The 15,512-nt window shown below is 40.1% G+C and overlaps 1 protein-coding gene across 1 annotated transcript in view; it reads left to right on the top strand.

Moving 5' to 3' along the window:
• Positions 1 to 15,512, top strand: part of adam19a (ADAM metallopeptidase domain 19a) — a 166,165-nt gene that overhangs the window by 15,053 nt on the left and 135,600 nt on the right. Inside the window, exon 2 of the mRNA XM_046381226.1 lies at positions 11,982 to 12,061. Coding sequence (XP_046237182.1) covers positions 11,982 to 12,061 — 80 coding nt within the window. The remainder of the gene's footprint in view (positions 1 to 11,981; positions 12,062 to 15,512) is intronic.

Raw genomic sequence — 15,512 nt, 5'->3', positions numbered from 1 at the left:
TTGCTGATTCCACAAATAAACTGTGTTGCAGGCAGATATCTTAGAGGTAAAACAAACCCTAAACTATCTCCATGGCTTGATACAGCTAGAGGGATGAAAAGGTATATGTATGTCTAATTTAGTGAAACAGTATGTCACAGCTGATGTGCCTGTTGAGTTTTTCATGTGCTACAGCCCAGCATGATCGCATCTGGCCAGATGAGGCTGTCTGAGTCCAGCCGTTCAGGCTGCGGTAGCTGCTCTGTCAGCCCATTTCGTGCTTCTTAAAACTAGATGTTACAGGTAACAATCAGCACTGTCCAGGTCCATTCAGCCAGCACAAAGCACAAAGGCAAGTCTGATGCTGCAGCGAATCATCTCTGCTATGGATGAATGCTTTACAAGGCCAAACCTCATTTGCTGTGGCCTGGAGTTCTAAGTTCTAAAACACACCTTGCTCATCTGTGCCTTGCAGTATTCACAACCGTTAGCCTGTAGATATAATTGAAAAGTAGCCTATTTATAGCAAAAATCATGGCTGTTTTGGCCTTCTGAAATGTAAATTACTTCCATCTAATTTTGTGCTCTCTAATCCTTGTCCACGATTATTTTTCCAACTAACATAGAAAGTCCAGATGCAGCTGATTTTGGGTTTAGTCTAGAATTAAGGATAATCACAGGGACTGCATTTGCATTGAATAAATTTGCAGGCAAAATGCCATCCAGAAAAACAGAGTTGAAACACAGTGAAAACCTTCATACAGAAATAATGGCCTTTTTTCTCTTTCTTATTAGAGGTTTCTCAGTGTTCTCATGGGTCACTATGCTGTCTAATTTACTGTAGGTTGAGAAAATGAGTTCTAACACTTTCTGCAATTAAAGGCAGATTTCAGAATTAAGAATCAAGAGAGACGTGACTATTTACATAATTGCTGCTATTCTCATACATTTTTTCTAATTAACTATCATAACTTTTCTATAAATCATGCTCTTATCTGTATACTATTATACTATACTATTACTCACATTGCTTATGGGAAGTTTAATTTAATTTACAGGAACTTACCTTGAAGCTAAAAACTGTGCATTATATAGCGTTCACCAGTGTAGAAATTATAAAAATACCTTCTGTCTGCTTATTCAGACAAAAGACAAAACATGTTATCCCCAAGTGATTAATTATTTCAAACATTTTTGCTTTATTTGTGAAGATAGATGTCCCCTCTAAAAGCAAATTAAATAATCATGTCACGTTTTGTGGATTATTTTCACTATCTTTCCCAAATGGCAATTTAAAATGGCAGGATTAAAATAGCACACAGAAAGTAAATGCCTCATAATGAACAAAGATGATGCTGTGTCATATTACCTCACTTACAGACCTCAATTGAATTTGCATCATTTCATTATATTTGATTAATTTCATTCATGATGCTTCATGGATATACATTTTGAGTTGGGATGAATTACCTGATATAGAGAAAGAAAGTGTTTTTGTTTTTAGATTGTATTGTTTTTTATATAGTTCACTGTACAATGATGCAGAGAAATCTGGGACAGACCAAGTAATTGCAAGCCATTAAAATTCCTGGAGCCTCATTTTTAAAAATGTTCTTAGATTTATACTCGAACTTTGATCATTTCTGACAGTGTGGATCCATAAAAGATGCTGAGCATAAAAAAAAATGCCAAAGCAGGTTCTACGAATCCCATTTGTAAGTTTTGTAACATTAGTGATTGAAACCAGGCAACATGTATTATTCGGTGAAATAAATTGTGGGTAGACAAACCCAGACCTCTAAGACCGCCTTCTTTCACCTCCGTAATATTGCTAAGATTAGGAGTGTCCTCTCTCAGAGTGATGCTGAAAAACTTGTTCATGCTTTTGTTACTTCTAGGCTGGACTACTGCAACTCACTATTGTCAGGATGTCCAAATTATTCTATTAATAACCTGCAGCTGATCCAAAATGCAGCAGCTAGAGTTTTAACAGGAATCAGTAAAAGGGATCATATCTCCCCCATCTTAGCTTCTCTTCACTGGCTTCCGGTAAAATTCAGAATAGACTTTAAAATTCTCCTACTTACATATAAGGCCCTAAATGGACTCGCCCCATCATACCTGCAGGATCTAATAGTCCCATATATTCCCAATAGAACACTCAGATCACAGAGTGCAGGTTTACTTACAGTTCCCAGAATTTATAAAAGTAGAACGGGAGGACGAGCCTTTAGCTATCAGGCACCCCTGCTGTGGAACCAGTTGCCAATCTGGGTTCGACAGGCAGACACCACCTCCACTTTTAAGACTAAACTTAAAACCTTTCTGTTTAGTAAAGCATATAGTTAGCACCAAATAAAGTGTGTAGGGCTGGTAGGCATAGTTTCACCCACCTCATGATATATAGCCACAGGTAGAATAGGTCTGACTAACTGTTAATCTTTAAATCTCTATCATAGCTAAGCTGCTATAGGCCTATGCTGCCGGGGGACACAAACATGATCCACCAAGCAGTTTCCCCTCCTCCTTTTCCTCTTCTATCCTCTCCCCTCGTCAGATTAACATGCAGTTCATTATTTTATGTCACTAACTGTGTGTCCAGTGCTCCTCGTAGTCTTGTGTCTCTCCCTCCCTTTCTCTCTCTCTCTCTCTCTGTATCTTTCTGCAGGTATCTCTCCATCCAGATCTTCAAGTTGAACTGTAGCCGGCTCTATGACCAACCCAATGTGTATTGTTGACATCTGCCTGTCATTCCTCTATGTACCGACTATGGGCGGGGTGGTTCTCCCTATGGGCCGAAATCGAACTGATAGGATAGTGATTCTCAACATCACATAAAAAAAAAAAAAAAGAATACATGAATGTTACAGCAGTTCATTATAATTTTCAATACTATAAATTTCCTATAACTTGTGAAATGTTAAAATCATATTGAGGTGGTAGCAAAAAGTGAAACTAAACCGTTGAGATTTTGTTTTGCTTATCTTTTTAGTAATGTCATTTCTCATGTTGCAAATTGCTTTCCTGCCTGTACAACATCCATTGCACGTCTGCCCGTCCTGGGTGAGGGATCCCTCCTCTGTTGCTCACCCTGAGGTTTCTTCCATTTTTTCCTGTTAAAGGTTTTTCTGGGAGTTTTTCCTTAGTCGATGTGAGGGTCGAAGGGCAGAGGATGTTGCTGATGTTATGTTAAGCCCTTTGAGACAAACTGCTTGTAAAAATTGACTTGACTTGACTTGACTTGACAAATAGAGCCTAACACACAGTTTAGGAGTATGTCACTGCTGCAGTGAATGAGAGGAGGCAGAAAGACACAGCTGTGGATGATATTAAAAATAAAATAGGCTGGCAATAAATTCCTCACAGGTTGAATTCCTATCACAATGGGTGCCTGTAAAGTTCACCACTGGCTTGGACACTTATGCGTCCCAGACTGCAATACCCCAACATAACCAGCAGGAGAATTGCTTACATAAGGTTTTATAAATACGACTGTGGTTTTCTGCGTAAGTTCTACTTAAGATCAAAATTGATCCTAAGTTCATTCAATAAATGAGGCCCTTGGTCTGGCCTTGAAGGTTATACATTGCGTTTACATATTATGCACCCCAGAGCAATAAACCAGGTAGGTGACTGAAAGTTTAACTGAGTTAGCCTGTGAATATTCTCATTCATCCAGGTCATGGTTATCTCAAGGAAATTCAATCAAACGCAACTGGACTTAGTTATTTGTCTTTGAAGACGTTTCACTTCTCATCCAAGAAGCTTCATCAGTTCATGCTCGCTTGACTAGGCTGGGACTTCTTCACGCAACTACTGTAACTTGTCGTGTGCAAATGAGAGCAACACCATAAATGCCTTCGACGAATGACTGTATGGAGGTTGAGGTTTGATGTGGTTGGAAGACACATCGAACAAACTGGTTGGCTTTTCAATTGTATCCTTACCTTTACAGACAGTTTCTGTCTTGTAAAGGCCCACATCTTTCTGTCAAAAAAAACTGTAAGCTATTATCTCTGACTTGACATCGCTTCTCCAGAGCCACAGAAAACACTGTTTTCACAGGCTGAGTAGAACACCCAGTGACTAGGAAATTCACTTTGACATCTAACATTGGGGGCGGCACGGTGCAGTGGTTAGCACTGTCGCTTCATAGCAAGAGGATTCCAGGTTCGAATCCCGGTCTGGGCTCTTCTGTGTGGAGTTTGCATGTTCTCCCTGTGCCTGCGTGGGTTTTCTCCGGGTACACCGGCTTCCTCCCACAATACCAAAAACATGCACATTAGGTTAATTGGCTACTCTACATTGTGAGTGTGTGGTTGTTTGTCTTTGTGTGTCAGCCCTGCGACTGGCTGGCGACCAGTCCAGGGTGTACCCCGCCTCTCGCCCGTAGTCAGCTGGGATAGGCTCCAGCTCCCCTGCGACCCTGACGGATAAGCAGTATAGAAAATGGATGGATGGATGTAACATTGGTGAAGTGCTTCATGTTTCTGAAAGTGACTAGTAATAGCAAACACTTGCACAAATGGAAGCAGAAAATTCAGGGACTTTTAATTCTGGTTTGCTTGGTGATCATGAGGAAAGTAGCAAGATGGAGAATAAGGAGCATGAAGGAATAACTTCTACCTTAGTACACCTCTCAGTTTAATTTCAAAATGGGTGTGAAATAGCAAAGTGATTCCTCTAATAAGTGGCACACTTCTTTTGATTACTACCCAAAGTCCAATGTGGATTACATCATGGAGGGAAATTTGTCCGAGCCTTCCCCTTTTGTCAATGTTGTGACTTTAAACTGGATTCAGAGCCTGATCCACGATAAATGTGGATTTTATATCTGGCAAAGTGGGCTGCCATTCTTTAGGGAGCTCTGAGAGGCTGAGCTTCACCTCTTAACCCTTTTCCATCATGAGATTTTCAGTTTATGGAGCTACCAGCTCGTAGAAGAGCTTAAAAACTCGGAGTTCGGAGTATAACACCTTCTTAAACATAAATTGATTTTCTTTGGACCCAGGGGGCAGCCGTTTTGGAAGACACGCTGAACTGCCTCTTTCAAACTTTGTCCGACTCATCATTCCCCTTCTGCCTCAGACTAGTTGTAGAGGTCAGAAAGCTGTGAAACTTTGAAGACACTCTGTGCTCTTCAGCCTCCGCTTTTCCAAACAAGCAGACATAAAACCATCTAGCACGACTAACAGAGCTGTAATAGTGAACAAGACGAAGAGGAGGGTGAGGAACAAGACATGAAAGGCAGTATTTAAAAGATCATTTACCATAGAAAGCTCTATCTGTGTCTCTGACTGTGAACGGAAGCCCCGAGGTTGGCGTTTGAGCAGGCGGATAAGACAGTGTATCCAATGAGCTCTCTGCTAAACTGGGGAATGAGGTTTAGGATCTTGGTTAGAGGAACGGCCCATCTCATCCTTTTTTGCCTTTCCTTATCCTCTTCCATTCACGCATCCATCCATTCGTCCATCCATCCATCCACCACTGCTTTATTCCTCCCCTGCAGAATGGAGGAGATCGGCTTACGAAGCACACATGTACCATCTGACAGACTCGCTCACACACACTGTCACACAAAGTGATTGTGTAATTGAAAAGCTTCACAGGAGACTCTGTGGAAGAGTTGCAGCCAGGAGAAATGAAGCAAAGAACAGCAGTGATTTGTTGACTTGGAGGTTTGGTATTACATCTGCCTGGTGTTTATTAAACGCCCCAAAGCCTCGTCAAGTCACAGTCGATCACTCAGGAGGAGCAACATGATGGAGAACCTCATCCCCTTCAACCTCTAATGCCTCTGCTGAAGCTATTAGCCAGCCTTAATGTTTTCTGTAGAGAGGATACCATAATGACTTTATACCAATGTGTCATTTGTTAATTTTGGCAGTGAAGGAACATTCTTTGCAGATATTCATATTTTCAGGGCCATACCTTGGGCACTACCCCAAACACTCTCATGGCTCTGCAATGGCGCTAAAGACAAAGTGAGATGTGATTGTCTGAAGCCTGGAAATTATATCAACAGGCTGTAAGCTTTTAGTTTGGATTATTTGGATTTACTAGGGCTGACCCTAATGCCTAACCCTAATTGATGCTCAAAATCAGTATTTGAATAAAGAGAGCACAAACATGGCCCCAGGAGCATGGGACTGTGAGGATCAAAAGCTCAACCCCCCATATTCGTAGCTGCTCCTCACTCATTCGCTCAAGTTGACTTGAGATTTTAGAGGGGGCGACAGTTGCTGATGTCTTGATTCCTGTCTTTGTCTACTGTCAAAGTATACTGGTGAATACGTTCAATAACATGTGCCCCTCCCCCACCCCCAGCTTTGAATATTTGCAGACAATCTTCGCTGAGGCTGTGAAGCCCTAAAAATGGTATTTGGCACAGTCCTCCGCAGATTTACATTGCCAGTACGTTATATTTCACTGTGTTCTTCCTACAGGTGAAAATCAAATTTGTGCAACAGCCATTGTATGGAACTAGCATAGATCACTGTATCTGAACAAAGCTCTGTTCTTTTCTAGCCTCAGGTCAGTACTATATCTCTACCATTGGAGTATTTTTATTAGCTAAGTGAACGCTACAGTAATCACTATTTTCCATAGAAATTCAAGTGGAATGGGTGGGCATCCTTTGAGCTATATGCAGCGATGGGGGCTTGGTGAAGGACTGCTCTGTGGAAGGAGACTGGAGTTCCGCTTAAGCTCAATGGCATTTAAAAATGTTGAATTTCCACTAACTTGTAGTACATATCTGGATCTGTACTGTGCTTCACTGTATGAAACCATGATCAGAGCCTGTGACATGCCAACAACTCAAGTGTTTCCGTACGGCATGGGAAAAGATGTTGCTTACGATAAAGATGTTCACCCAAGTTGGGTTCACTGAAACTTCAGGAATTTGCAGTTCTCAAAAGGGTTCTCAAACAATACCAATTGCACTCTGATAAGATTGTCAGATTCACAATAGACAGTTTTAATTGATTTTAACTGATGCTGCATTGATTTTGATTTTAAAAATGCAGCAGAACCGGGGCTGCTATCGTTTTTTTTAATTCCATGTATTCTTCTTCTCGGTCAAAACCTGGTGTTTACATTACCCTCAATTTACAGCGATATAAAATGAAGAAAACCAAAAAATGTTCATGTTACACAAGCTGCAGCCAGACAGTTTTCTTTCAGTCAGCTGATTGGTATATATTTGAAACAGTAAACTTCATTTGAGAGATTAAGAGCTTAAAAACCCAAATAATTTACAAGTGTGGAATCAGGAACCAGATCCTGAGACTGAACAGACTGTCAGAACTCAACTCTGAACACTAAAGTTGGAGCTCTTGTATTAAATTCATTTAGTATACAGGATGGAATTATAAAGATGACCTTCAAATCCAGGTGATGTTCAATTATTAAGGATAATTCTACATCTAAAATAAATAAAAATAGTTATATTGGTTCAACCCACTCTGACACCACATTTTACATCAACAGCACTATGGAATTGTTTGCTGCTTTTTCCCCCGTTCTTCTTGTGCAGTGTTTGCTGACAGAAATAGGTAAGCAGATCTAGATGAAGAACAAGTTTTATTGAATGAGCAGTTGGCAGATGGTGGCAAATCCCTGGCTACCCCCTGGTTGTGAAGCGGTAGTAGGAAAAGTAAGTGTGTATCTGTGGAATGAAGAAAACAAAATGAAAGGAGGAGTAAAATAGAACAATGAGATTATTGCTTTGCACTGCAGATATGAAATTACAAAAAGTTTTTAGTTGCCTATTTCAAACAGTGTTAATTTCTGCAAATGAAAATCTGCAAGTCCCACATCCCAAGGAAAATGAACAACATTAAAAAAATACATATTGGTATGATAGGCTGTAAATTAATGCTTGCATATCAGCAGTGCCTGAGTAGGGCAGTGTATGATGTGTGTGAGGCTGACTGAGTGAGAGAGAGCCAGTGACAAAGCAAGTAAAAGTAAAAGTGACAGTGAAAGCAAATGGGACAGTCTGGCAGCAAAAATACAGTATAGATTAGTGTCACTTTATAAATAATGCAGCTTCTCAGGACCAAGAAAAGTCTTCTCTGTTGTTTCCCCAGCTGCTGGAAAGGTGAACAGGGTTATACCCAAAGTAAGAATCGACAAACAAAACGAAGTGTCTGGAAGCTTACTGATGATCAGTCATTTTAGAACTTTAAATGCACACAGCCACATTGCAGGAAGAATATGTAGCTGTTTGTTAATAAACTTGAACATTTTCCACTGTGCTCCTAAATTTCCTTCCGTGCTCGTCATTTTCCTTTTTTTTTTTAATTTAGGAGCACATGCACTCCTTGTGAAAAAAAAGGTTAGGTTTGAGCCCGGCACTACACTCATGCCTTGATTGAGGACAGGCACCAGTCCTGCTCTGTGATGTCATGGTGGGTCAGATGTGGGGGACACGAGCAGAGCGTGCCACACCATGGTCAACGTGTGCACTGCCATGTCAGAGTGGAAAAACAATTGAGAAAACAGGATCTACATCCCAAGCAACCATAGACATCTACTACTTTCTATTGCATTCTGCTTAACTTATTATTTTGCTTGTCCCTTCCCTGAAATCCTCAAATGTCACAGAAATGTTTCCCCCGCCCTGTATGTAGCAAATCCAGGCCAAGTGCTGCTGACATTTTATAGAGTCTCTTCAGTTTTATCAGCAGTTAATGCTGACCTTTGCTTGGAGGGTAAAGCATTTGATTTTTCCCAACCTGAACAATTTAGGCTATCAGCATTTCATTTCACAGGTCAAATTCACATCAGGTTCTTTTTTGATATGGAGCACAAAGCACAGTCCATGGCTCACTACATTCCCTTTGTGGAGGTGTTATTTAGCTATGCAGATTGCATAGTACGAAAAGCTCACTTGACAGTGAAGAAGCTTAATGGATAACAGTACAAACAGATAGAGTGGCAAGTGCCTTTCCCAGTAGGAATTCAGTGCTTTGCAGGAATGTGTATGACAAGAACATGGCAGAGGCCTGTGGTGACCAGTGAAACGTCCTTGCTGGACACTGTTGTTAGATCAATGTGATGGACTTTCAAGTGGGATCTTAGTCCAGTTAGCTGTTGGCTTAGGAGTTAGAGCGGTTGCCCACCACTTGGAAGGTCAGTGGTTCAGTTCCTGGTCCCTGTGGACCACATGTCAAAGTGTCCTTGGGCAAAACCCCACAATGCTCTGTTGCATTGGTGTGTGAATGTGCGTGTGAATGGATAAATGTTGGCTCCCGTTTACCATCTTGCTCAGTCAATAATTTGGTTGTGTTTTCAGATTTGGCATCACTGACACTCAGGGCCACTTAATTGAATAGAATACAGGCACTTTCTGTCAATAAGCAAAAACGTAACGTAAACACAATATACACTATGTACTCATGTATAGTATGGCATGCATGAGTAAAAGCAGAAATCACTGTAATTCCATTAGACTTGTGTTTCATTTATATATTTAATCTGAATCCAATGTTAAGTCTGATTATCAAATTGGAACCCGTTTTAATCTACTCTCAAATGTAGCAGAAGTTAAGTTTTCTTTTACATAAGAAAAACTGTATACTGCATAACCAGACTATGTGTAAGCAATAAAAAGATATCCTGTGTTAACCTAAGCCAAAATGTCTTTATCTAGTTTGGAGAGAAAGGAAATAATTCCATGTTTGGTGATCATCACTGAACATGTACCTTTGGATACATCATCACTTCTTCCATCATGTTCTTGATCCTGCCGCATTATCTGTCAGGTACCCGACAGCCTGAGCTCCACAGTTAATGTCACCATTAGTGTGATTCAGACTGAAGCTCATTTACATGTTTCTGTGTCTGACTTCTCATTAGCAGCTTCAGGCAGCCTGATTGGGGCCGAACAGGAAGCCAAAAGTTGGAGATGGGAGGATACATTGTTCCAGGGAGAAATAATTAAGACCTACAATACTCATACTACTACCACTGTCCTCATGCTGACGGGCTAATAACCATGTTTGCAGTCCCAAGCTTATTACTGATTTTTTGCAAAGTAAACTCAGACAGTTTGTTCTTCTCATTTCTCAGATGTTTTGTGTTGGCCTCTGGTTTAAAACATTTTCTGTTATTTATTTGGCGAACATGGAAAAGGAGATCATTACAAATCTTGTCTTGCTGCCTCCTTTTTTGCTTGCAGTGTGTGTGTGTGTATTTGATTCAAACCCTTGATAATCTGCAGACTGAATGCTCTATAAGTCCATTATACTCCAGCCTTTTATTGTGTCTTGTTCTGTCTTACAGATGATATCAATTAAATGTTCTGCCGAGTTGAAATGAAAGTTCTAAAAACCCCTCTGTCTGTTTTGTTCATTGCTATTCTGTTAAAATAACACTGTGACGTTCCAATGCTATCTGTGATAGAACGTACAGCCAGCTCAAGCCGACATGTATAAATCACTCTCTTTTAAATTCAACGTCCCGAGAAGTGTTTTTGTCAATTTGAAGTGAGCTCATGATTCATCTGAGCTAATCTAGTCATCCTGTTGAGATCCTTGCTCAGTGAAAATGGGAGTCATTATTCCACAGGACTGCACTAGTGCGCCGACTTAAATCAACCCTGTGAGACAAATGGTGAAACAGAACCTGGGAAAATAGTTTTCCAATGATTATGGCATATTTATTTTTAGTTTTTAATCAGCTTTTATGAAGACAGATTGCTGGTGATGAGCCAGTGTCTATGTAGGAGTGAGAAATCTGACTTGAATTAAATGAATTCTGACTTTGCAAACATCTGAGCTGTGCTGCAGGAGCCAGATGCATAAAATGATGTCCACACAGAGAACATATGTAAGCACATAGACCTTAAGCAGTGTTCATGCATACATCCAACCATGGAACACTGGGTTTTCTACACTGAGCTCTCTGGTATAAAAAGATGGAGATGAAGAATTGATTGGAAGAGATAAAATTACAGTTTTACTGTTTTGTCATCATTGTTCCGCGGTCCACGCGGTCATCTGTAAAAATGAATTCAAAGGCATTTTGAACTTAAAGCCATATCTATATGCATAGCTATCTATAATGTACGACTGACTGGTAGATCAGATGAATTGTTTCAGCCATACAGGTCTGGAGACTTTTTTTGAGCTTAATGAAGTGTTGAACAAGCCACAGGAGCTCAAGGTTTCCCCCAGGAAATTAGTGGCCAGTTGCTCCCTCATTTTCTTTACCCTTGTCACTGAAGCACATATTGCTGACAGAAATACACTCATCAAGATCAGAAAAGAAGTGAATAAAGTGCAACAGACCTTCGGATGATCACTGCCCGTGGCATTTCCTCAACAGCCAGCCATAGCAGCTGGACAAAATGTCACTGCGAGCTTTGTGACTGACCCAGGAAGAGAAGGAAAAGAGCTGGGATTAGAGTTAAGGAAATCCAGTTCTGACCCAAGGCTAACCGACCAGCCTACTTCTGGTGGTAATGACTGATCGCTGGAAAATAAAATGGATGACTCCCTCAGGAACAGGATATCTGAGATTGTTGTGCCCACACAGACCTGGAGGAGAGACGGAGTCTCTGGTTAAATCATGATGCTTGGAGTTCAAACGCAGTCCATGTTGATGGATAGTGTTTGTCAGCAGCTGACCTTATTATCCACTCGGAGAATTCATGCAGATGCAAATTAAAAAAAAAAAAATGCACAAGTCAGTCACCTGCCAAACTCATCATCAATGGAGTTGCTCGATGATAGTCTAAACAGCCTCCGCATTTGTGAAATATGTGGCTTTGTGATGTTACTGTTCATTTTCCCTCCAGCTTAATAAGCCTGATATTATAAAAATAATAAAAGTAATTTCTTGTGATGTTAGTAGAGAGACTCTTTATTCAGGTTGGGTGCCTCCATGTAATGCCATCTTTACCAGTATAAATTGACCTGCCTCACCTATAATGTCACAGTCTACATACACAGCTCCACATACGGTTAATCTCTCTCCTGCTGGGTGTCTTCCAGGGCTGCGGCGGGGGAGGACAGTGACGGCGCAGTGGCTTTCTCAAGGCCGGACTAAACGGGAAGCAGAGACGTCGACACAGGTCAGATATCTCATCAACCTTTCTCTGACCTTCTGTTTCACTGACACTGATCCTGCTGCATCAAAACATTTCAACACTGTGACTGCCTGTGGTCATGGCTTTAGAGTAAAAGTCTAAAGTGTGCTTGTGTTTGAGTTTGCAGTGCTTGTTTCATATAAGAAGATTAAAAGTGTTGTACAAAGCCAGCAAAATACACACAGGCATTTTTCCTGGTGATGGGATCTAAATTGTAAAGTTGTGGAAAGGCCATTGGCCAGCATGTGCCTACATCATGACACAAATTTCTAATTACACTATCTCTCAGAACTTCTGTGGCCTTTTTAGCAAACAGTGTTTTTTTTTTTTGGTTTTTTTTTTTTTTTTTGGTTTTTGTGGATGAATGAAGCAGTGTCTTCTTGTGGTATCCTGGGGGGATATTTGACTCTGTAGTGCAATTATTGACATGAAGGGTTTTTACTGCCCTCATTTTCAGCCCACAGAGCACCTCATCATCCACACCCTCCTCCTGACTGGTCCACAATGCTGTCACGGGTGCACACACACACACATTGCACTGTCTGCAGATACACGTGCGCACACACAGGTGGGAGGACAAAAGCATATAGACATAAAGACTGTGTGCCCTTTAACAAAATGATGAGGTAGAAAAGAGTTCCTGAGAAAAATAAAATTTTAACCTAGCGCAGCATATTCCGAAAAGATTAACATCAGAACATTTACAATAGAGGGCTTAGCTGTAAAACTGGAAATGGTCAAGTTAGAATAGCATGGTATTGTTGCTTCAGCACAGAAAAGTCATGCAGTTCCGAGAATGATGTGACATCATGAGGATCCTGTTAGCAAGCACATGACAGCGCACACAGACATAGCCAGAAAACAAATGTGATGAATTTTGCCAATAAAAGCTTTAGGAGAGTTGAAAGCAGAACTGATGTCCACAGAAACAAAATAGAGGAAGCATGCAAGTAACACATATTTGTTTTTTCAATACACACATTATTTTTTTCAAAATTGGTCTACCCAAACCAACATTTTGACATTTTGATGCACAATACACAAAACATTACACAATCAGTTCTTTCTTAAAATGTCACAATTTGTTTTTTAAAGAATTGTGACCAAAATATGTAATGAACAGGGCATTTTACAGGTGACACATCACCTTCTATAAGTGCTGATACAGTCTGTTCTGTTTATTTATTGGGCTTTACTAACTAGCTTTACTAGTTGCCAGCTTATATTTGACATTTTTGACAGGCTAAAACTTAATAGCTGGGATGCGGGTGGGTGTTTCTGACTTTCTTTCTTTCTAACAAATTTGTTGGAAAGCATTCTTGAAGCATTTGCAGCAGATGTGCAGATGAGTAATTGTGGTTTGGCAGCACATGTAAAATGCTGAAGGACTGACAGCTTGCTATGTGATATCTGTTATAGTTAAGCTAAGCAAGCTAAGCATGGAAACATGGCACATGGCCTTGCTGTACAGATGTCCCTGCTTGGCCTGGTGGTAGCCTTGGCAAGAGAGGAAAGGTTGGGGTGAGCAAGGAGGGGGTAAAAGGAAAAGACATACAAAGCTGGAGAACTGACACCCTCAGACCAACCACTGGTCTTATGGAAGGCCTCTGTTCAACAAGAAAACCAGACACAAAATGCACTTCACATATCAAGACCTTATTTTCATTCAAAATGGAAGAAATGACTCAGAGGCTGATAAAATTTGAGAAACCATTTTTACAACAAAAATCAAGGTCAGAGTAAAATTGTTCAATGTCAAATGAAAGACTGAGTACTGTTTGAAAATCTAAGACCTGTATAGTAAAACCTGAATCTGTTACCAAAAGGTATTTATTTTAGGTGAATAGGTAACATTTCTCCTTTTTCTCAAATTGTTGAATGTTGTATTAAGACAAGGACAATTTCAAGAACACTGCCTTGATGTAATATTTTAACAAAGGTAATAATAACAACAACAACAACAGCAACAATAATAATAATAATAATAATACATAAATTAAGAAAAGGTGACTCCCCTGTGGTTTAGAGGTTGGGGAGCCAGCCATGGATTGCAACAACTGACCAGGTCTTGACCAGTCTTATTTCTTGTGTACGTTTTACAAAATCTTTCAGTATTTGACAATTTTTGAATTCTTCCATATTACATATTTAAATCTACTGTTATTAATTCATCTCTTTGGTAATTTTTGAAGTGATTCTTATTGGGGTTTTGTCAACCAACAGTCTGAATTTCAAATATATTTTGTTCAGAAAGATAAAAGCTGTAAATCCACACTTTTGAGAAAGACCAAATTCTTTGGTATTTTTGCTTGGAACTATTAGTTTATTGTCAAAATAGTTGCTGATTGATATTCTGTCTAATGAACAAGCATTTCAGGTTTAAACTATTGCCGCCATTGCACTTGTGTTAGATGTTTCCATAATATTTAGAATGATGTAACACCATGTTCACGCACTTTTACAGTGCAGTAGATGATTATAAAAGACGTTTCGCTTGTTTTTACTTCTGATTTAACCCCTACATCAGAGCTTTAGGTGATTAGGTTAAACTGGGGATCTGTGTCTGGTTGTCTGACAGTTCATGTTTTTGCCTTGTGACACTAACTTTGTGAAGCAGATTCACTGTGTTCCCAGAACCCATCAATAAACTGAGCTGAAGTGAAACTAATAAAATAAAAAATACTGCTGTAGCTTTTAGGGCCACACTTGAATTAATGAGTCCTTGGTTTTTACCAAAGTATTTAGAAATAAAAGTTTTTCTTTGTTTTCTATTTTCAGTTTAATTTGATTTCATAATTGCCAGCCTGACACAGGCTGGAAAGTGAAATGACTGAAGCTTTGGGTTGAAGCACACACCTGAGAGCATCTAACTATAGCTGCACATCAGGCCTTTGTCATTTCATCCTCATCTTACTGTTGATGATTCTCTGACAGGCTCAGGCCAGCTCCCCGACAGGCACCATGTAATTGACGGTGATCACTGGAGGCGTCTGACTGTCTCTTGTGCATCTTAATGCTTACGATAATGAGAAAGTGGAGCCCTGCTGAGAAATATAACCACGAATAATTGAGACCCATGTATTCATATGCACACCAGAATCCTAGAGCTAACTGGCATGCTAACGAGTTGATATTGATGCTCGACTGGCTGGTAGATGCACTATGGATGTAAAATGAGTTGGCTGTATTTTTTTTCTCTTAGGTCAAAGGTCAACAAGGTTGCTCCTGGTAGATAGAGGTTTATGAGTTCAGTATGGGTGAAAAAAACTACTACTATGATCTCTCATTTAACTCTATCAAAAAGCAAGTCTTTAAGCTTGGTCCATGACTACAGTCAAAGGTGAGCGTGCCAGCCTAACAGCTGCATCACACTACCTCCCTGATCTCTTTCCTTGAGCTCTGTCTTTTGTGCCGTCTTTGTTTTGACACAATGAAT

The sequence above is a fragment of the Scatophagus argus genome, chromosome 23, assembly GCF_020382885.2.
Source record: "Scatophagus argus isolate fScaArg1 chromosome 23, fScaArg1.pri, whole genome shotgun sequence".
In the NCBI taxonomy this organism is placed as follows: Eukaryota; Metazoa; Chordata; class Actinopteri; family Scatophagidae; genus Scatophagus; species Scatophagus argus.
The sequence above is the reverse complement of the archived record's forward strand: the minus strand, read 5'-3'. Positions and strand labels throughout refer to the sequence as shown.